The sequence below is a fragment of the Moschus berezovskii genome, chromosome 24 (genome assembly GCF_049115385.1).
Source record: "Moschus berezovskii isolate FMDL1 chromosome 24, NW_MosBer_1.0, whole genome shotgun sequence".
Lineage (NCBI taxonomy): Eukaryota > Metazoa > Chordata > Mammalia > Artiodactyla > Moschidae > Moschus > Moschus berezovskii.
The window spans coordinates 1,995,742-2,018,129 of NC_142483.1; the positions used below are offsets into that span (position 1 = coordinate 1,995,742).

The window sequence follows — 22,388 nt, forward strand, 5'->3', positions numbered from 1 at the left end:
GAAGAACAGCCGGGCACAGGACAGGGACAGCGCCCCGCCTTCCAGCCCCAGGCGCTGCGGAGTCCAAGGGCGTCCTAGGGCCCGGCCGCTGCCTTAGCGCGTGCCCAGACGGGGGCGACACGAGAGCGCACTCTGTTCTGCAACCCACGCTCCCCTCCCGCCCCCAACACCTCACGTCTTCCAGTCGTCAAACACTCCTCTGTGTCACCCTCGGGAAGTGGCCGGGAACCCCAGGCACACCCCTAACCACCCATGGGGGGCGTCAGCTGTCCCGGCGGTGAGGCCTCTGTGCAGGTGGCTGCCATGTGTGCAGGACCCAGCCCTGGACTTTCGGGGTCACGGGGCGGGATGTGTTCTAGGCTCGGAGGCGGGCCCACGGGGCTGGACGACATGTGGGGCAGGGACGGGCGAGTCATCCCGGCCGCCCCTGGGGCTCCTGAAGTTTCTGTGGCCCCTGAGCCCCCGGGCAGCCCTGGACAGCGGGCACTGGGCCGGGCGGGGCTCACCCCTCACGGCTGCCCCGTGTGCAGCCCCTTCTCCGGGGCTCCGGGGCGGGGCGCGGGGGGGCGCCAGGTTGCCCTGAGGTCCGGTCCACCGTCCCTGCGGGCGGGGCCGCTGCCTCATGCCGGCCACCCCCGGGTGCCCCGCTCGGCTCATCTCAGCCCCAGGCTCCTGGTCTGTGGAATGGGGCTGCTGTCTGCCCCGGAGACTCCAGGGTGGCTCTCGGGAGCCGACGGGGCAGGGACCCACGGGGGTGCCACGAAAACCAGCCTCTGCAGCCAGCTACCCTGCCCAGGCCCCGAGCACCCGGCCCGGCCCCCCTCGGAGAAAGCCACAGAGGCCCTGTCCACCCGTCCGACCTTCCTGTGCTGGCTCTGGGCCTTGGACAGCCCTGCCCGCGGGCACACAGGGTGACTATCCTTGGGCCAGCCTCCACGCCCTCCGGCCTGCCAGGAATCTGGGAGACTCTCCACTGCCCAGGGAGGGGTGCCCTGCCCAGGCCCCTGGGCATGGGGACAGCAGTGTGGAAAGGGAGCTTGGGCAGCAGGCAGGGGCCCTGGGTGAAACCCGGTGTGGGCACCATGCCCATCTCTGGCAAGGCGGGTACTCCAACCAGGCGTGCCAGACAAGGGGGCCACGGCGGGGCTCCCCTCAGCCCCCGCTCAGAAAAGTCTGCGGAAGCGGTGACTCTGAGCCCAGGCCTCGGCTCCATGGGGCGGGGTGCAGGGGATCAGCACAGCCAGGGTCCGGCCTTGTTCAGGGGAGGGTCCCGGAGGGAGCAAGGTAGGACACAGGGCGCCAGGTTGGGAACCTGCTGCAGGGCCGAAGCCTTGGTCAGGGAGCCCCTGGCTGCCCTTGCCTGCCGGGAGCACCCCTGAGACCCCAGCTTCCGTGACCCCCAGGTTCCCACCAGGACTCTCTTGCTGAGGCAGACACTGGCCGGGGGTATGGGGCCGCCAGCCAGGGCGTGTCCAGCCTCCCTGGCTGCTGGGAGTGGGCTGAAGCCTTGCCATGTGGCTGGGAGCCTGGTCGGAGCTGTGGCCTTGGGTGTGGAGTCTGGGAGCCCCGTCCTGACACCCCGGACCTGGTTCGCTGATGGGCAGGGAGCAGAGATGCCTCAGTCCAGACTGGCTGGGATGGGGGTCAGACCGTGCGGCACCCCTCTTCAGAAGCTCCTCAAGTCTGCCTGGGGAGCTGCTGTAGCCCCATTTTACAGACGAGGAAATCGAGGCTGAGACACGCTGAGACCTGCCTGAGCCTCCCAGCTGGTGAGCAGCCCCACCTTGATCCTGACCTGGGTCCCCCGCCCTCTGCTCCAGGGTCCCCACCATCTGCAGCCGTTTGGCAGCTGACCCCAACCAGGACATCCTGACCCCACTCACCCTCCACATCCTGAGGGTGGCCCTCCACTGGCAGAGGGGTTGGTGTTTCATCAGATCACCGGAAAACAAGCCAACTCACCCCCAAATCCACCATCTTATACACTTATCAAGTAAGTAATGCATGGACTCCCCTGGTAGTCCAGGCGTGAAAAATCTGCAGTGGACGTGGTTTAGTCCCTGGTCCGGGAACTAAGATCCCATAAGCCACGGGGCAGGTAAACCACGGGAAAGACACAGCACAGGCAAAAATAAATCAAAAAGTAGGGCACTCTCCTGGCTCAAAAACACAACACAAAAAGGTACCCAGAGGGAAGTCCCCCTCCTAAAGGTCCCGTGTCCACCTGCCTCCCAGGGAGGCTCCTGCCCCTCAGGGAGTGCCCGCCACAAGCTTCCGGGCCTCCCCACAGAAATTCCTAGTGCAAACACAAGCAGTCAGGAACACGGTGAAGTCTGACTCAGGGGAAGGGTGGCCCCCGGTTCCACAGCCCCTCCGGGTGTGGGGTGAAGGGCAGCCCCCTCTCCACGGCAGGGCGAAGCTGGAGGACCCTGTCTGGCCAGAGGGCACAGTGGACGCCACCCGCTGTCCTGGCCAAGCTGGCCATGGACTGCGCAGGGCCACCTCCCCTTCCAGGTCCAACCTGCGGCCTGCTGGACAGCACTCCCAACACAAAGCCACTCTCAGATCCACGCTGACCTCACACGGCCAGACAAATACACACACACAGGATGCCTCTCGACTTACATGACAGCACTGTAAATCAGCTACGCTGTTGTTTAGTTGCTAAGTTGCGCCTGACTCTTCGTGAGCCCCTAGACTCTGGCCCGCCAGGCCCCTCTGTCCATGGGATTCTCCAGGCAAGAACACTGGACTAGGTTGCCATTTTCTCCTCCAGGGGATCTTCCCGACCCAGGAATCAAATCTGTGTCACCTGCTTGCAGATAGATTCTTTACCACTGAGCCACCTGGGAAGTCCATTAAAAACAACTATATTTCAATTTTCTAAAAGAGACAGCTCCCAACCATCACACACGCATATGTGTGCATGGCACATACATGTACACAGACCCTCCCATAAGCAGCCAGGAGCTCCAGCTGGTCTCAGGGTCACGCCGAGCAAGAGTCAGGCAGGGACGTGTCCCCAGGGCCTGCGCTGGACACTCATGGTCAACAGGACTCTGCCAAGGTCTTTCCGTTTGCCTCCCTTCCTGCAAGTGAGCTGTGTTAATGCACCTTAGTTGAATGAAAACAAACAACGAGGAATATTTCCAGAACCCACTGGATCTGGGTGTTTCCAGGTAAACCTCACAGGGAAACGGAGGCGGTGGGGTGGTGCTGGAAACAGTGAGGCGCCTGTGCTGAGTCCGGGCACCAGGCCACCTGGCCCCATCCTTCCAGACACCCTGGGGCAAGGCTGTTAGCAGCGGACATCCACCCTGCCGAGGAGCGAGCTGGGCGCCCTGACTGCGGGGCGGATGGACCGGGCGGTGGGCTGGGAGCGGAGGGGACGGGGATTGGGCACACAGCTGCCCAGGGACCCCACTGGCAGCCGCTGGAGGCAGATCCCAGCTCCAGGGCGGGGCACTTTCTCCAGGGCTGCAGAGGGGCCTGAAGCCTTAGTGGGTGCCTGCAGGCAGAGTCGTGGGGGCGGGCAGCCCCCAGACCCCTGGCCATGCTGGTCCCTGGACACAAGGGGAGCCCTAACCCACCCTGCTCTGTTCACCGGGAGGAGGAGAACTCAGCCTGAGGGTTGCGGAGCAGGGGTGCCTGTTTCAGGGGTGCCTAGGTGCTGAGACGCCCGGTCCCTAAGTGGCTGCTTGCGCTTGGGATGCAGAGAGCTCTCCTGAAGGACGGCCAGGCCTGGGCAGGAGGCCTTGGTGCCCTCAGCTCACGGGGCAGCTGCGGCCGCAGCGGAGGACGTGCCTTTAGCCAGTTGGCCGGGCTGAGCCAGGGGCCCAGTGGGTGGATGGGGCGGCGTCCTGGGGGCCGTCGCAGCCTCCGACCTCCCCTGCGGTCTGCAGACACACCGAGCTGGTGGTCCCCAGCCCCGCGGCCCCTCTCGGGCAGCTCCCACACTGGTGGCCCGTCTTCATGTTGTTAGGGCCATCTGTCCCGACCCCTGAGCCAGGCCCCAGGCTCCGTGGCCTGCAACACCTGCGATGGCTTCCTCACCCCACGGCCCCCAGCCCGGGCCGACCTGCAGCAAGTACCCCAGGCACTGTGCCCCGTCAGACGCTCAGACTCCCCCAGCTTTCCCCACGGCCCCGCCTCACCCGGCCTGGGCCCAGCGAGAAGATGAAAGGAAGAGAAAAAGGAACTTCATGCTGAAGGCGACAGTGTGGGGCATCCCTCACTCACGGACGCTGCGGCTGCCCTGCCCTCACTGAGGCCTGGCCCGGGGCACCCAGCGGCGGCGCTGGCGACAGCCTGGTGGGAAAGCTGGGTCTGGAAGGACAAAGGTGAGCAGAGGCCGGCGTGTGAACACAGGTAGCGAGGGGTGGGGCGGGGGACCCCGAGATCCGGGATGAGAGGGACGGCCGCGGCCGCCGGGGAGGGTCACAGCCCCGCTGCCCCAAGCCCAGCGCCAGCCCTGCCTTCCACCAGCCGCCCCGCGGACCGCCCACCCTCTCTGCCGACCTGCACCTGGGGCTCCCGGCCGGGACACCTGGCCACGGGCTGACGGCCAGCCAGGGCACGTGTCCAGAACAAGGGCAGGATGGAGGTGGGGCTGCTGGGGGGCACGGGGCCGCCCATGGGCTCTGGCGGTGCGAAGCTCCTAAGGCCAGGATGGAGGGGAACCCAAGGGCTGACACGTGTCAGCCGAGCCTGGGACCAGCCCCGCCCAGGGCTCTGCGGGGAGCTGCGTGCTCCTCCAGTCTCAGCCCTCCCACCCGTGGGCAGGCCCCGGGTCCTGCTTGGCCTCCAGAGCGACTGGGAGCCATGGCCAACAAGCGCGGGGGTGTGGAACACCCCGTCAGCACCTGCACCCTGGTGGGACACCGCGCTCACCCCAGCATCCACAGGCTGCCTGCGGCCCATCGGGGGCCGAGAACAGCCCATCTCACAGACGGGACACGGGGCTCGGCCGCCCCCCAGGGAGGCTCAGCATGGCCCGGGGCGGGTACCCCTCCCGCAGGTGCCGGTGGAAGGACGGGACGTGGATCTAGGACGGATGGTGAGTTTCCCTGGATAACACACGGTGCCCCAGGCCGCTTTGGGGCTTTTGAAAAACGTTGAGTATATACCACTGGGGAAAGAGGGAAGGTGCAGTCACAGGGGAAAGATTCTCATCATAGGTCCCAGCTGCTAAGCAAGAGGGAGATGGGAGACTCGAGGTGGGGGGTGGGGCATCAGCCAGATCCCTAGCGCCGGGGTCCTGTGGATTTACCTGACACGAGCGGCCACAAACCCTCTCCTCCCCGCCGCCGAGCGTGGAACTCGGGTCCGTGACTCCAGGCTGTGTGCTGGGGCCAGGGGCCAGCCTCCCGGCCGAGCACTTGCCTCCCGGACACCCGGCTGAGTGCATCGCCCCGCGCTGAGCTGAGGCTGCCAGCTCGGCGTGCTGCCCTCTGATCCCAAGCATGCCTGGTGCACTGTCTCCAGCCTCAGTTTACTGCCCAACCCCTCCAGAAACACACATCTGAACCCCGTCCTGAACACACAGTGCAGTGGCTGAGACGGAGCTGACCCTGTCCGCCCAGCTCCAGGCCTGGCCAAACACCACACAGCCAGCCTCCTCTGGGCACGGAGGCAGTCTCAGGAAGGCCATGAACCCCGCGGTTGACCAGCAGGACCAGAGGGATCCTCAGAACATACCCCAGGCAGAAGGCAAGGAGGAGATGGCAACGAGAGTGTTGGAGCCCCCAGACTCCCAGCCACACCAAAGCTTGACCCCAGGCTGGTCACCGACAGTGACCATTAAAATCCCTTCTGACTTGGGTTTCTGACCTTTGTAACCCGGAGACTTGTGGTTGATATACTCCCTCCGCCCCCCTGGCTCCTTTACCCCCCCCAGGACCATGTCGCTGAGGTCCCAGCCTGTCCCGTGCACTCAGAGACCAGGGGAGGAAGGGGACGAGGATATGTGTAAGTGCGGATCCACCCTGCACTTTACTGCATCCTTGAGTTCTTATTGCCACCCTGCAAAGTTGCGATGATTGGCCCCACTGTACAGAGAAAAGCCCCAAGGCTCAGAGAGGTGAATTTGTCTGCTGCAAGCCACACAGCCACTGGGCGGCAGATAAAGGGGTCCATCCAGAAGCTCCTAAGGCAGAGGGAGGTACTGGAAATCACCCTGATCACCTCAGTGCCTCGGCCCCCACTTCTCCTGGCCCAGCCAGTTTCAGGGAGCTCCTCCAAGTTGCCCTGATTGCTCAGCAGCCCCAGAGCTGGTCAGGGACTGAAGCCAGGCCAAGGATGGGGAATTGGAGGGACTGGGGGGCGCCTGCGGCTGCGGTTGCAGCCCCTGGACCAGAATCGGGAACAGAGCAAATGTGAGCAGGTGCTCAGTCATCCTGGCCCGGCAAGCCCTGCAAGAGCCAGGCTGATGACAAATACATCCCTTCCCTCATCAGCCATTCCAGACAGACGCAGGGACCCTGTTGACGCGGGGCGAAACCAACGAAGCCAGTATGACATCTTGCAGTTAGTCTGCTCCAACTGCCACACGCAGAGCCAGGGGCTGTTCCGACAGGTCGGACCCTCTCCCAGGGGCCCCAGGGGGTCAGGCACACCCAGAACAGGGAGATGGGGCATCTCAGACCCCTGGAGCCCTTGGGTCCCCAGCTCATCACCAGGACGTCGGATAAACAGGAGGGAAGGGCAGCCTCCCCTGCCGGGTTTGTCGGGTGAGCCTGGCCTTCAGGTCTGGGGGGGCCCCGAGCCGGCTGGCTTCCACCCCGTGGTCCCCAGCCCCGCCAGCTCCACCCCGTCTGCCCTGCAACCTGTGCCGCGTCCACGTGCCAGAAGCCGACCCACCGCACAATCCGTGTGCAGGAAGACAGGCTCAACAAGGCCCTCGCCTCCCTCACCTCTGAGTCCTAGCAGGCTGCGCTCACTTTAGTCTCCAAGATGGCACTGGGAGGAACGGCTCCTGGACCCGGGAGCCGCAGGTGGGAGAGCCAGGCCCGCATAAACACTGCGCTGCTGCTCCAGGCAGGGCTGCAGGCCAAGGGCAGCCCTGGGTTGGCCGTCAGGTGGGGTCCTGGCTGTGGGTCGGGGTCTGCAGAGGGTGGACGAGACCCTGCTCCAAGGTCTCCAACTCAGCGCCGGGGACCAACCAGGCCTCAGTTGGCAGCTTAAGGGCGGAGGCCAGTGGGGTTCAGCCTGGGGGACCAGGGATCCCTGTCAGGGAGGCCTCCCACAGAGGGACTGAGACACGATGGGCAGTGGTCACTGGCCTTCCTGCCCCACAGTCACCAAGGGTCCAGCTCATCAGACCCAACACCTGCCCCCGGCCTTCGTTTTCAATTAAACTTTTAATTTTGAGATTAACTGTAGATTCACCGGAAGTTGTTAAAAATAGTGCAGAGAGATGCTGTCTGCACTTTGCCCTATTTTCGCCGAAGGTAACGGCCCTGCAGAACTCCAGGACAACGTCTCCATCACGGAGCCAACACTACCGGCCACCATGTTAGAGAGACTTCCTGTGTCACACCTACTCGGTGTGTGTGTGCGCGTGAGCGTCCTCCGTTCCACGCACTCTGATGTGTAGGCTCACGACAAGACGCACAGGAATTCCACCTCCACAGAGTCCTCATCCAGCCCCGCCCCCATCTTCAGCACCCAAACCTGCGCTGACCCTTCTCCAGTCTGAACCGACGCCCATAAGTCACATCATCTCTCTCCACACACATCAAGAGATAAAAACCAACAGGGACCTCAGCTGTGACAGCTCAGAGAAGACAGGGAAGCAGGTCACAGGGCAGCCGGCCTGTTTGTGGTGGGTGCGCGGGGATGGTCTCCTGCCCCCAAGGTGACAGCGGCTACGATCCCAGGTGGACGCATGGCCTGGCTCCCAACCCGGGGACCACGAGGGACTCCACCCTCAGCGGCAGAGCTCCGGACGTATCAACATCTGATCTTCCCGTGGCTGTGAGGAGAGCAGCCGTGTTCCTGGAAAAGCCGCTGGATGTGACGTGATGGCCACGGGAATGCTTCCAGCAGCAGAGGCGTCTCGTGGAGTGAGGGCTGGGCCCAGGTCACTTCCCTGAGGGTCTGGGGAGAGCCTCGTGGGTCTTGGCCACGCAGGCCCGGCCCCCAGACTGTAGGGGTGGGCGTCCCCGGCCCGCTGCCCAGATGCCTCTCCCCGTGTCTGGCCCGAAGGGTGCCAACGCGTCCAGCGGCCCCTGCTGAAAGCCCACGGCCCCCACGCTGGCGGCTCCACCTGTGTCCGCCTCCTTCTGGGCAGGGTCGCTGTCCCCAGGGTGCAGTTCAGGCCCCATGCTGGACAGGAGCTCACAAAGGTGCCGATGCAACTGATCTGGATGGACAGCTGGCCCAGGACACACAGGTGGCTGGGAGGCCTGCTGGGATCGGAACCTTGGGTGCCCAGGGCCAGTCCTTCCCATGTCCCTGCTCCTGCTGTGGCTTTGCTTCCTTCCTGGAGGCCACTCTGCCAGCCACAGGTCAGGGTCTCCCACCAGAGGGAGAATGTCGCCTCCATCACGGGCTGGATGGTCACCCCACCTCCTCGGGGGGCCCCAAATCCGGACTGCAAAGCTGAGCCTGGAAACCCCGCTCAGTGTGCCTGGCCGGGTAGCTGAACCTCTTCAGTACTGCAGTGCTTACATCCGCGCACAGCCTGTCCCCAGAGAGGCCCCACGATGCTGGACACGGCCGTGGCCTCGGGGCCGAGGAACCAGGGGGACTGACTTTGCAGTGTGTGCAGACGTAGCTGCAGCACGTCAGTGAACCATCTCTCAGCTACATGAATAAACAAGGAACACCCAAAAAGATGGAAGCAGGGATTGCTGGTGTGATGGAAAATTTCTGAGCATGTACTGTGTGCCAGGCACCCCCAAGGACCCAACGCCCTGGGCTACCGATGAGCTGGAGGACTGGGCTCTGGGCGGGGAGGCCTGGGCCCCACGTTACTCGCACCCACTCTGCTCCGGGACAGAAGCTCCCACAAAGGCAGCAGAGGCGTCGGCAGGTGTCCAGCGGGCCCAGGCCCCCCAGTCAACGTTGGGGGTCCTCGGGGCCACGTGCTCCAACGGCAGAGAAGGAGGCTGAACCTCACCACTCACAGATGCCTTTATTCAAGGAGGAGTAAATCAAATGCACCATGCGGTGCTGCTTCACAGGACGAGAACCCCTATCACAAAAACAAACAACCAAACATCAAACGGCAAGTGTGTGCCAAGATTGGAGAAACTGGGATCCGGGTGCGATGCTGGTGCAGCCGTGGTGGAAAACAGTGAGGAGGTTCCTCCAAAAAAGGTCAGCAGCTTCCACAGGATCCGGAAGTCCACTTCTGGGCACACACGATGGAACTGAGGGCAGGGTCTCAAGGGTGCACTGGCTCCCCGTGTTCACCCAGCGCCACTCAGAGCAGCCGAAAGGCGGAAGGAAACACAGGTGTCCAGAGACAGATGAACGGTCCAGACGCACAGTGGACGATTTCAGCCTCAGAAGGAAGGAAATCCTGACACAGGCTGCAGACAGGGATGAACCTCGAAAGCGCGCTCAGCGAAGTAAGCCACAGAAAGACAGGCACTACAGGATTCCCCAGGGCGGCTGAAGCCCCAGAGGCAGAGGGGAGGATGGCGGTGCCCGGGGTTGGGGAAGCGCAGGGGAGGGACCGAGTCTCAGTCTGGGAAGGTGAGAGTTTCTGGGGACGGACGGTGGGACGGTCGAGAAACCCTGTGACTGTTCTTACTGCCCTGAACTGCGCACTTAGAAACGGCTGAACCGGCCAGCCTTCTGTTACATGCATTTACCACAATTTAAAAAAAGAAGGTTGCAGCTGACCTGCCTGGGCCTCCACAGACGTGGGAAACAGGCGGGGCCTCCCTGGAAGACTCCCAGGCCGCGGGTGCCGACAGAGGGGCTGCCCTGTGCAAAAGGAACCGGGACCCAGGGCTCCCCCGGGCACGACTGGATCTCGGGGTCTGAGGGGTGGGGAGGAAGGGCACCCCCTGGGAGGGGGCCAGCACGGGTGCTCCCCACAGGGCAGGCAGGACTCGGTGTATCTGCTGTGTGTCCGGGGACGACGAGCCCCCGGGGACCACACGCTGTGCACGGGACGGGGTGTGTGTGAAAGAGCCGGAATGTCCGAGGCTCAGCGGCCTCAGCCTTCCATGAGAGTCTGCCCATCAGAGCTGACCCCGCCGCTCCGGACTCAGAGGACGTCACAGGCCCAGAGAGGGCAAGAGCCTGGCCCAGGGTCACACAGCGGGCCAGGGGTGGAGCTGGAGGACGGCGTCCTTCTGCGCGGTGAGCTCCAGGGAGGGCCAGGGCCTCGGAGACCACGAGGCAGGGGTGGACGGAGGGGAGAGAGAGCAGGAGCCAGTGAGCAGCTGGGCGGCGGGGCGAGGGACAGACTCAGGCCTCGGGAAAAGCAGCAGGCCTCGTAGGAGCCAGCCGGGGGTCCTGTGCAAGCCTCCGGGGGTCCTGTGCAGGCCTCCAGGCCCCAGACCTGACGTGAGGGTGGAGTCAGATGAGAGGTGAGGAGGGGAAGGGGCTCTCCTACTCGGGCACAGAGCTGCCTGCAGACCACAGCCCGGAGCCTTCCTGGGGCCACCCTGGCCCCTGGCCAGGCGCCGAGCAGACCTGCAGGAGCGGGATCCCGACAGCCTGGGCTGGCAACCTGCTGCCTTCTGGGGCGCGGGCGCCGGAAAGGGCAGCTGAGAGCCCTGCCCACCCCCAACTTCCCTCCACGGTGCGGCGTGGGAACCATGGCCCCCATCGTGGGTCAGAAGCCTCTGTGGGTCCCACGGCCCCTGCCGGCAAGGGGGGCCCCTCCTGGGGGCCAGATGCCTCCTGTCCTGGCCCCACCTGCACCTCCGGTCTCAGCTCCTCTCGCTCACACTGGGGGCATGGGGCGTGGGCCAGACACCATCACTTTCACTAAAGCCGTTGGAACATCACAGAGCGGGGCTCTGGGGCTGCCCGTCGGGGTCCAACCCCCAGCGCCACCCCTCCCGGGGGCAACTTATTTGGTGACTCAGCTGCACCGTCTGTACAGAGGGCACAGCGACAGCTCCACCCCCCAGGGTCACCGTGAAGGTCAATGAGCTAGTGCCTGCAGAATGCTTGCAACCCTAGGCCCGAGGCCTACACGCCTGGAGAGCCCTCCCCTCCCTGATCAGCCGGCATCCGCTTCGGCCTCCAGCCTGCTGTGGGACATGGGGACCCTCCCTGTCTCTGGGCTATCATCCTGTCTGGCCTGCGACACTCTGCACTGACATGGCCTACAGGATCCCAGAAGCTATATCTTACTGGGCTCCGTACCCTCTTGCTTCCCAGGTGGCTCAGTGGTAAAGAACCCGCCGGCTGACACAGGAGACACAAGAGACCTGGGTTTGATCCCTGGGTCGGGAAGATCCCCTGGCGGAGGGCATGGCAGCCGACTGCAGTGTTCTTGCCTGGAGAGTCCCACGGACAGAGGAGCCTGGTGGGCTACAGGCCATGGGGTATACAACACCCCTGTTCCCCTTAGCTTAGGGCAGTGCCGGGTGCAGGATCCATCATTCATGAATCAACAAAGACTTACTGAGCAGTCACTATACACCCAGTACTTTTCAAGGTGCTGGACACGCAACAGCTAACACACGGTCAGCCCCTCTGCCCTGGCGCAGCTGACTCTCAGCGGCCAGAATGGACCAACCAGCCTGTGAGGGGGACACAGTGCGGGTCCAGCGGAGACAGTGCCGGGGAGGGACGGCGCTGGGGAACGTTTTCAGGGTGGCACCTGCCATCCAGAGTTGGTGGCTCCGGGCAGAGTGGAGGAGTGCGTGAGCGAGTGGATGGGTGAGTTATAAACAAGCGCCCCTCAGTGCCCCGCTCCCCAGCAGTCTGAGGGTCCCGCACACCCACTGCAAACTCCCGTGGCCCAACTTCTGGGGCTCACGGAGCAGGAAGTGACGCGCCGAGCAAGTGCAGTTGCAGTCGGGAGGGGGCTGGCCTTAATTAAGACACCGTTAATTAAGCTTTCAGTGTAGGCCTGGCCTTGGTTGCTGGCAAAGTTGATTAAGGAACTGATCTTGGCGGCTTCATGATTGCCCCGTTTCATTAATAAATCTTTTCCTGCTCACGTGTCATCCATCCACTGTCCCGTCTACTCAGGGCTGGCTCCACCTGTCGGAGCTCCTGGGTGGGAACCTGCCCCCTCTCAACGACAACAGAGTCCAGATGCCCAAGCTCTCTTTGGGGCCCAGACAGTGGAGGGGAAGAGGCCTCAGGACGGGGAGGCGGGGAAGGGGTCGGGGGGCCGGGGCAGGGCTCCGCCTGCAGCAAGTCTGTCCAGGTCAGCCGCGTGTGCAGCGCACTGGGGGAGGGCTGTACCGCCAAGCACAGGGCTGGAGCCCGCCCCGAGGCCTCAGTCTAGTGGTCTACCCCTCCCTGACCTCAGTTTCCTCCTCTGTAAAATGGGATCATGACCCCCATTTCACAGCACGGGTGAGAACCACGGAGGCGAGGGACGTGAAAAGCGCGAAGCCCATAGTGCAACTCTGACGGCGGCCGCGGTGGGCCTGTGCTGGGGCCTCCAGGGCCTGACATTCAAGCATCTAGAGATGTTGCATCCCCCACGCTGCAAGCCCAGGGACCGTGCTGCAGGTGCCAGGAGAGCCCTAGGTCTGGTCCACGAGTCTTTCTGCAAAACAAGGCAACTCCGGCCGCCCCCTCCCCAGGCTCTCTGCAATCTCTGGTGCCCATGGGCGTGGAGGTGGCGCGTTGGGGAGGGCTGGGCGTCCTGCTGCCAAACTGTGGGAGCCTGAAAGCCAGGGCGGTGAGGAAGGGCCATGGCGGGGGAGCCCGACCTGCCCTCCCCAAGTCCAGCCCCCCTCCCAGGCGAGAGCAGGAGACAGGCGTGGTGGTGGGCCCTGCTAGGGGCCGTGTGTTCCAGTGCAGGCTCCTGGGCTCCCAGCAGACAGAGTGAGTCTGTACTGGTAACAGGGAGGGGTCCTGGAACTGGAATGGCAGCTGCGTGCTCACAAATCACAATCGGGTAGGACCGGGCAGCGGTGCCGAGGGAAGAGGCTGCATCCGCGAACATCACCCACAGCTGAGCACTGAAATCACGTGGGGAGAACGGCAACATTCCTGAGGCTGCAGCCCTCCCAGGACCCAGAAGCCAGGATCTCGGGTGGGACCCAGACACGGGAGTTTTAAAACATTCTCCAGTGATTGTAATGCAGAGCTAGGCTGAAACGCACTCCCCCACCCCCAAAACACACCTCGAGCCGGGGCACTCCAAGGTTCCCAGGGATTTGCTGAGCCTCATTTGTCCCATCTCTAGAATGGGAGTCCAGAGACTGCTGCACAGATTCCACATCGGAGACTTCCCTCCCCTGGGGTTTCACGGCCCTGAGACCAGAGAACTTCTCTGACCTTGGGCTCCTGGACCCAGGCAAAGAGAAGGGGGTATCTCGGGGGTTCCGGGGGAGGCCTGTTCCCAGCGACAGTGGAGATTCTGTGCCAGGGAAGGATTTACTATTTGTTTCCAAAAAAAAAAAAAAGCAGGTGCAGGGAGTGAGAACCCGGCGTGATCGGCTGCCATCAACAAACCAAGCCGTGGGCTTCTCCACTTAAAAGGCAAACGAACATCACAGCAAACCACAGAGCCCGGCCGCCTTCCTCGCCCCGGGGCCCCGCCTGGGCCTGCTAACAACACAGCAGCAGGAGCGACGCCTCCTCTCGTCCAGCTCTGCGAGCAAGCGCGCCGTCTGGCCGGGGGGGAGAGCGGTGGGTGCCACTTCGCTCAGGCTCCAGGGGCCCTCGTCAAGGTGTAGGGAGGTCCAAGGCCTTGGAGTGTCCCTAGGGGTCCCCCCACATGATACTCCAGGAGCCCCCCGCCCCGGGCTTTCGAGTCCTGGGGACTGAGCCCAGCCTGAGGGCCCAGCTCTGCCCTCTGACCTCACAGGGTCTGAGGTCACTGCACAGCCCCCAAGTGCCCACGGCAGGAAGAGACTCACAGCCCCCAGTCCCAGAGGAGGGGTCCTGCAAGGCCAGAGACTCAGCTGCTGAACCCAGAACGCCGCAGAGCCCCAGAGAGCTGCGAGGGAAGCTGGCATCCTCATCCGAAGTCCCAGGAGGCGCGGGCTCGGCTTTCCATAAATACCCGGACCCGTGATGTCACCGCCCCGTGCAGACTTTCACGGCCTCTCCCGCGGGCCCGGGGCCCAGCAGACAGGTGCTCTGCCGTTGGCCTGGGGCACACCTGGGTGTTACGGGGTGACACTGGCGGTCCCCGCTCGGGAAGGCAGGCTGGACCTTCGCCTGTCCCTGGAGGGCATGGCACCCTGTACCCACCCTGACCTTCCTGCCAACCTTGCATCAGCCACAGCTGAAGGGCTGATCACGGCAGGGCCGGGCACGAGAAGCCATTTCCAAATGGACACAGGAGGGCTGAACCAGACGTCAACATCGCAGCAGCTGGTCTGGGGACCCCATACATAGATTTGGGGGGTGGTCAGCCCTCAGAGACAGGGAATTTCACAGCCCAGCAGAGTCCTGCTAACAGCCTTCCTCCCCCCACCCCATCATCACCACCGACAAACACGTCCACTGAAGGGGATGCTGGCATCGATGCCTGGTGGCCAGCTCCCTCTGCAAGCCACCTGCATGGCAAACCCCCCTCCCCACAGAGGGCCTGGGCTCCAGCTCCCAGCTGGGCTGCGGCCCTTCTGGCCTCAAGTTCCAGGCATAAACCTGTCACAAATACTCACAAATAGCGTCTCCTGCACGCCATCCTATCCGGGGGGTGGGCAGTTTTCCCTTCTCTCTCGCTCTCCAGCCGGGAAGGCTCCTGTGGTTAGAGGAGCAGGGCGACGCTCAGGCGAGAAGTGGAAGGGAATAAAATTAAATCGCGGGCGAGTCACATTCCCGGGGGTGGCGCACTCCTCCACGGAGGCTGGGGCAGGAGCAGGGGCTGGCGGCCGCTGGAGGACCCAGGCACGCAGGGCTCACACGGCGCCCGGGAGCCTGCGAGGATGTCGGCTCACCATGGTCGCCAGCCTGCGCGGGGGCGTTGGCCTCGCGGGTACCTGGGACCACCTCGGGCTTGGGCCCTGCCGCACATCCGGGGTGGCGGGGCGCGGGGGTTGGGGAGGGCTGGTTGGGGGGAGCAGCATCCGGAGGAGGGGCCGGCGCAGAGGCTCCCCCGCGCCCCGGGAGCAACGTAGTGCGGGCCGAGCTGGACCAATCGCCGAGGCGCTCGTCGCCATGGCAACCGCAGCATCAGGCGGGCCGCCCCGCGGCGCCCTCGCTGCAAAGTCACCCAGCAGGCGGAGAGCGCTGGAAACCTGGAAATCCGTTGCTAAAATGCACGCGCTGCTGCTTCCCGGGGTGGCTCCTCTCTGCCTTTGACCCGGAGACTTGCGGGTCACGGAGTGCACCGAGCTGGCGCCCTGGAGTCAGGCCGGCTGATTCCCAGACTGGCTCTGCCTCCCAAAGGCCCTGAGGCCCCCGGCAAGCCGCTTCTCTTCTGGGAGCCTTGATCTGTGCTGCTGTAAAATGGGATCGTCACAGCCATGTCACGGGGCGCCAGGAGGGCTTACCACACAGCAGCCACCCCAGTGCATGGCTGGTTATCCGTCGTGCCGGCCATATCCTGGGGCGAATCTCTGCTCAACTGTGGGGTCGCCTCGTTCACTCACCCACTCACTCATTCCAGCAGCTCAGGGACTGGCAACCCAACGTGAGTAGGGCCAAGTATCTGCCCTCATTCGTTCATGAACATGCCGTGCTCACATTCTGAGGAGGGAACACCAAGTCAGCATGGTCAGATATAATTTTGCGTGGTAATAAGGATCAGGATAAAAATAAAGCAAAAGGCAAGGGAGGGGGAGGTAAGAGAAGGGAAGCCCACCCACACGGGGAGAGGGCGGTCAGAGAGGGCACGCGTGGGCTGAGACCCGTATGATGCAGGATCTGGGGAGGGGCAACCAGGCAAAGGGGAGATCTAGAGCCAGGGTCCTGAGGCAGAATGAGCTCTGTGTGTTCAAGGCCACTGAGGAGGACAGCGCGCTGGAGCGGGCGAGTCACCGCCCAGTGACGACGGGAAGGCCGCTGTCCATCCTCCTCCTGCAGACACACTTGGATCAGAGTCTGTTTCCTCATCCGGAAATCGGGAACTCCAAACCTACTTCATACATGTTTTGAAAGTGAAGTCGCTCAGTCGTGTCTGACTCTTTGTGACCCCATGGACCATACAGTCCATGGAATTCTCCAGGCCAGAATACTGGAGTGGGTAGCCTTTCCCTTCCCCAGGGGATCTTCCCAACCCGGGGATCAAACCCAGGTCTCCCACATTACCAGCTGAGCCACAAGGCATATATATATATATAGACACACATAATATACACACTTTATATACATAATTTACATGTATATAATTTTTGTGTGCATTATGATCCTTGTAACAACCTCAGTGATACAACATTGTACAGAAGAGGAAACTAAAGCCAGAGGTCCAACGCCTGCCGAGGGTCACACAGCTGGTGGGCAGCACACCGGGGTGGTCTGACTGCAGTTTTGGCTCTTCAACACTTGCCTAACTTCCTTGCTGGGTCGATTCCATGAAAGAAGGGGTAGGAAGGCCCCGGCCCCTGGCTGACGGCTCAGAGGGTCGTTCCCTTCTTCCCAGTCTCTCTGGGCTCTCAGACCCGCTGGGTTTAGGGGCAGGGTAGCTGCGGCATCATTTAGGTTTGTTCCTTCCTTTACATCGGAGGAAACAGAACTCAGAGAGGGCAAGTGACTTGCCTGAAACCGCACAGCAGAAAGTGGCAGAGATGGGACCCAGTTCTGGCGGCAGGCCCTCACAAGGGGTCGGAGTGGAGACAGGGGCTGGACGACGGCAGTGGAGGGCATCGGGCCTGCTCGACGCTTCCTGAGCAGCACCCAGGAAGGACCCATCTTGCCCCAGCAGAGCCTTCCCTCCTGAGAAGAAGGCTGCCAGAAAAGTGGGCTGACCTTGCCTTAGAGCCCGCCCAACTCTCCCCTCACTGGAGCTGCATGGAATTTTAATCATGACCCCAAAGTAACAGCAGCTGCAACTCAGGGATCCATGAGGCTGGCTGCGCTCCAGTTCCAGTGTTCAGTGACTTCTCAGAGCCCCTCGCACCCCGAGGGGACTCACCTCCATGCAGGGGCGGAGCCAAGACTCAACCTCCTCAAAGACGATGATTTTATCACATCTGTTTTCAAGAGGAGGAAACTGAGGCTCAGAGTGGCTGGGGGTGGGGGGGGATCGGCCGGATGGCAGAGCTGGCCCCAGCGTCCCTTTCCTGGGTCTCCTGGGTCTCAGTCCTTGGAGCCTCCCTGGGGGTCACAATATCTTACACATGTGTTTCTTATACGTTAGTCTGTTATTTCAATAAAGGGCAAATGAAGAAAACCCTGGAGTTCAGACACAAATTCGAAGACTGCAGGTGTTTACAAGCCACCTGGGGGGCGGGGTGGGGTTGCTGGATGTCTGGTGGTCGGTGTCCAGTGCAGGGTCAGGTGCAAAGGAGTCTCCAAAAATTGTGCAGCTGAGGTCCCAGCTCTGAATTCTCACTAGAGATATACAGGCTCGTCTTGCTGGGAAGTGACGAAGGTCACCAAGCAGGGCCCATGACCAGAGGCGCAGGCGTGAGCGTGGGCTCTGCCCGCAGCACACCGAGTCTGCCCCTTCACCATCAGAGGGGGCCTGTCACTCACTTTCCGGAGGTGGAGCCTGAGGTCACTAGCGGGCCCAAGGGCAGACAGGACGTTGGATGTTGCACGGAGCGGTTGTGGCGCTTTCCTGACCAAACCGGATGCCTGGGGTGGGGCTTGGGGGCTGTGGGCCTTCCCAAAGGCAGGCTTAACCCCCCACTTCCCCTGCAGGCTTGAGACTGGAGCACAGTACTGGCGCCGGGACCACCCCTCACCCTAGCAGTCACCCACTCTCCTGGGTCACTCAGGACATTCCCGTGTGCGCCCCCTGCCCCCATCTGGCCACTGCGGATCCCTGGAAATGACCCACACGGGGAGAGAAAGCAGAGGCTCAAGGAGGCGGGGCTCTCCACGTCCACTGGAAAATTCCGCCCTGCAGGCGGACAGCGCATTCACACACAGCATCCCGCCTGCAGCTGCGGCCAGTGCCCATCTGTGCCCTGGAAAGGAGCACATGGCCTTTGGCAGAGAGCGCGGGAGCATGGAGCCAACCGATCCTCAGGTCACCGGACCTTCCAGGCTGGGGGTAGGGGTCCCAGCGCCTTCCCTCCCACGGGGGCGGCACGGAGCCCCCACCCCGCTCTAATCGTGGAAACATGGAACCGTCTGCATTCTACCTCTCCAAATCTCAGAATCACAAATCCTTCAAGGTCTGGAATTGCTTTCCCCCTTCTCACTGAAGCATTATGTTTTACAGAAGCAAAATCTTAACTGCACATGCAACACGAAAGGCTCTTCCCTCTAAACAAAGCTCCCTCGACCGCTCCCCCAGTCCTCACTGCCCCTGGCCGTCCCTGCCGACCTGCCCGCTCTGACCTGTTAGGATGGGCCCTTTCAGAATGCTTCTGTGTCTTCAGCTACATACACGTGCCTACAGAAAGAAACAAGTATTATGAAGACCCTAAAGAGCGATATCATGTTCAGTTAGGAAATCAAAATGTGAACACATCGAAAGGCATAAAGGTGCAGACGGTGAGTCTGACGTCAGTTTTCCTGCAGAGCCAGATTCCCAACAAGTGGCAGGAAAGCTTGTGCCCGCGTCTAGGCTTTGCACAGACGGAACCACCCTGGGGCCGTTCCCCAGCCCTCTCTATGTCCCCGGACGCGTGACGCGAATCCCGGAAGCCCTGATCCACGAGCTGGCCTGTGCAGAGTCCCTGAACCATAGGCCTGGGCTTGGCTCTTGGCGCGGGGAGGGCCCCACCGGCTGTGGACAGCCCCTCATCCCTGAACCGCCAGCTCCCCATGCACAGGGAGCAGAGGCGGGGAGGAAGCAGCCACGCAATGATCTCCGGAAACCGGGTGGGCTGCTGGGACCTGGGCAGGGCCCCTCTGCAGGGCGTTAGGGCACCAAACGCCCGTGGTGCCCTGTCCCCCGACCTGGGGCAGAGGGTGCCTGACAGGTGGCACTTGGGCTGGAGGCTAGAGGCTGGAGGTGTGGGGACCCGCCTTGGGTGGGTGGTGTCTGCTTCTGCCCGGGCCTCGGCATCCTGCTCACCCACAGGACGAAAGCAGGCAGGACGGGGCCCCTGGGAGCCCCAGTCAGAAGCCCGTGGGAGTGCAGGATGGAGTAGCCGGGAAGGTGCAGGCAGGCCTGCCTGGCCGTCCCAAGGTCGGCGCCGGCAGTGAGGGAGGACGACCAGACAAGGAGCCAGAGGCAACGGCCCGAGTGTGTCGGGACGCTGGGCCTCTCCCTCTCCCAACAGGTGCTGCACCCCTGCCCGCACCTTCTCAGCGGACACAGCAGCCAGCGGTCAAGCCCAGGAGCCAGCTCCACCACCGGCTGCGGGCCTCGGGGTGGGGGGCTCACATCTGGCCTCGGCCCAAAGCCTCAGTGAGCGTGGCAGGTGCTGCTGTTGCTCTGGAGCTGGGCTGGACACCTGGAAATTTTGTGGAACTGAAACTGGCCAGGCCTGGGGTCAGGAGAGCCAGGCTGAGGCCTCCACTCCCCCCAGTGCCCCTAGACAAGCCGCGAGGTGGGAGTGAGGGTGGGCAGGGCCCCCCAAAGGCCTGGTGGCTCACAGAGCCCACATGACAGATCCCGATCCTCCCCTTGCTTCCACTGTTTGATTAATTTTATGTCTAAAGTGATTTTCATTGAAAAGCAAAACTTCTGGCCACTGATGTAAATTTCATGCACCTGGCAGGCTGGTTCGACCACGAGAAACGCAACTTCCCTGGTAACTCACAGGTGAAGGATCTGCCTGCCAGCGCAGGGGACATGGGTTTGATCCCTGGTCCAGGAAGATCCCACGTGCTGAGGAATGGCCAGGCCCACAGGCCACAACAAGAAAAGCCGCTGCAGGGAGAAGCCCACTCACCCTAACTAGACAGCGGCCACGCTCACCACTAGAAAAAAGCCCATGCAGCCACAAAGACCCAGCCCAGCCAGTAAAGAAACAAAACCATAAAAGTAAACACGGTTGTGAAAGGGAAACTGCCCTCCTGACACCCTCTCTTGGCCCCCAGTGTCCGGACACCCCAGCCTGGGAAGTCCCAAGCTGATGCTGGGATGTGGGCAGGTGGGCCCTGCTCACAGGCTGGGTCGGCATGGACCGCCTGTGACGGGTTCACGGTCACGGCTGGGCGGGGCCCGCTGGGCTCCTTTCCTAAAGGCCCACTGGCCCGTCTCAGCCGGAGGGCTCTGTGTGTGTGTGTGTGTGTGTGTGTGTGTCTGTCTGTCTTTGGGCCGCTCCCTGGGGCAGGGCTGAGGTTTCTGAGGTCTGTGTGAGGGGGCAGCGCCCCCATGCCACGTGGCAGCGCCCCAAGGGGCTGGGCCCCTCCCGGATCCTTGTGGGGCCGGGCTCTGTGGGTATTGGGGGCCAGGAGGGGGGCCTCGCCGCCCAGCCCCCAGCCCCAGGCCAGGAGCTGCTGACCACACAGCAGCACTAATCCTTCCCCCACTTGCTCCTTCATCTGTAAACGCCCAGTGGGGAGTGCGGGAGGGGAGACACAGCCTGCAGGGAGGCAGTGGTTCCCGGGGCCGCGGTGGGCCTTGGGCCCCCTCCTGCGGCAACCCAGGCACCCCCTTAGTGCCTGAGGCTCCGGGGGTCTGACTCCTCTCCCAGCTCAGGTTTGGGCTTGGGACTCAAGCTGGGAGGAGGCCCGACTCGACTGGGGTGCAGACTCTCCCAACCTGCACTTGAGCTTAGACCTGAGACACGGGAGCTGCCACTCCGCCTGGGCCCCTGAGAAGAGGCTGGACGGGGAGCAGGAGAGACAGGGCCCCGGGGTCGGCGCTGGAGCGTCTGGAGGCAGCCGGCCTGAAGCTGGGGGTCAGGTGCGCCGATAACCTCATCTCACCAGGGCCAGCCCTAACTCCTGTGCCTTCTAACAGCTATGATGCTGACGGAATATTATAAGATCGAGGGACTGTTTGCATAGACATCCCACAGGATATCTGAGTGAGGCAAGGAGGGGCGAGTTCTTGGGGGAAAGGGAAATGGGAAGGAGAAACGGAAGTTCTCCAGAGGGCAGCACGTGGAAGCTGAGCTGGAAGGATGGGTGGGAACTTGTCGGGCCGACGGTGTGTGGAAAGGCATTCCTGCAGATGGAACAGCATGTGCAGAGGCCTGGAGCTGAGAAGCAAGGGGCGAGGGGCCTCCGCCTACGGGGGGCTCGTCTGGGGGGAATGGGGCGCCGAGGAGGGGCGTGTGATGAGACGTTCATGGGGGCAGATTTGAGGCTCTGGAAGGGGGAGGGCAGGGAGGCCTGCACACAGCGTCGGGAGGGGTGGAGGGAAGGGGTGTGTGCAGACCCTTGAGGGGGTGGGGTCTGGGGACAAGGGCAACACTTGGGTTCCTGGCTTGAACGCTGGTGGCTGGTGGCACCGCGTACCCACCTGGGGACACAGGAGGAGGTGCGGGTGGGACAGAGGTGACTGTCCCCTTGGCGGTCAGGGCCTGGGGGCCGCTTATGGGCAGTGTCCAGGAGGCTCTAAGGATCGGGCTGGAGGCTCAGCTCTGGGGGGCAGGGGAGGGTGTGAGAGGGGTGCGGGGGGCGGTCAGCAAAGCCCGGGGGCACGGACAACTAAGAGAGAAGGAAAAGCCAGTGACGGAGATGGGGAGACCTGGGGAGCTCCGGCCACAGCCGCAGGCCCCCCAGCCCCGCATCCTTCCCAGGGGTCCAACATCCTCCCTGTCCCATCACAGAGGCCCCGTTCCCACGCCCCCAGGGTCTAAGATAGCACAGGAACAACACGTCTTAGCAAACAAGAATTCAAAAGACGCTCTAAGCCTCAAGCTCATCACGGTACCATTTACAACAAACACACTAAAACAGCAGATGAAAGTCAGCGCCTCACGATCCCCGCCTATCATGGGGTTCTCACGCAGCCTTCAGCAGGAATGTCGACAGGCGCAGACATCAGTGACTGGTGCTTAAGAAAAAAGACGCGGGTTCTCAAAGCATATCTTCAGTACCCACCCAAGGATGTGGCTGAGACACAGCCAGAAAAAGGCCACATTGACAGCTGGCCCTGAGTACAGGTCACCGATCAACTTTAATCCCTTTCTCACTCTAGTTTACTTTTCAGATGTTCTACCACATGAATTAACCATAATAAGGAGAAAATACATTATTACAGAAAACTCCCCAGGCACCTAAAGGTGGCTGAAACGCCCCTGAGCTGTGGTGTCAGGCGGAGC

At 62.6% G+C, this 22,388-nt stretch overlaps 1 protein-coding gene across 1 annotated transcript in view; it reads right to left on the reverse strand.

Moving 5' to 3' along the window:
• The window catches only part of LOC129547691 (IQ motif and SEC7 domain-containing protein 1), a 142,529-nt gene extending 127,479 nt beyond the window's left edge, over positions 1-15,050 (reverse strand). Inside the window, exon 1 of the mRNA XM_088831711.1 lies at positions 14,772-15,050. Coding sequence (XP_088687837.1) covers positions 14,772-14,794 — 23 coding nt within the window. The 5' untranslated portion in view covers positions 14,795-15,050. The remainder of the gene's footprint in view (positions 1-14,771) is intronic.
• Between the last annotated feature and the right edge of the window lie 7,338 nt (positions 15,051-22,388).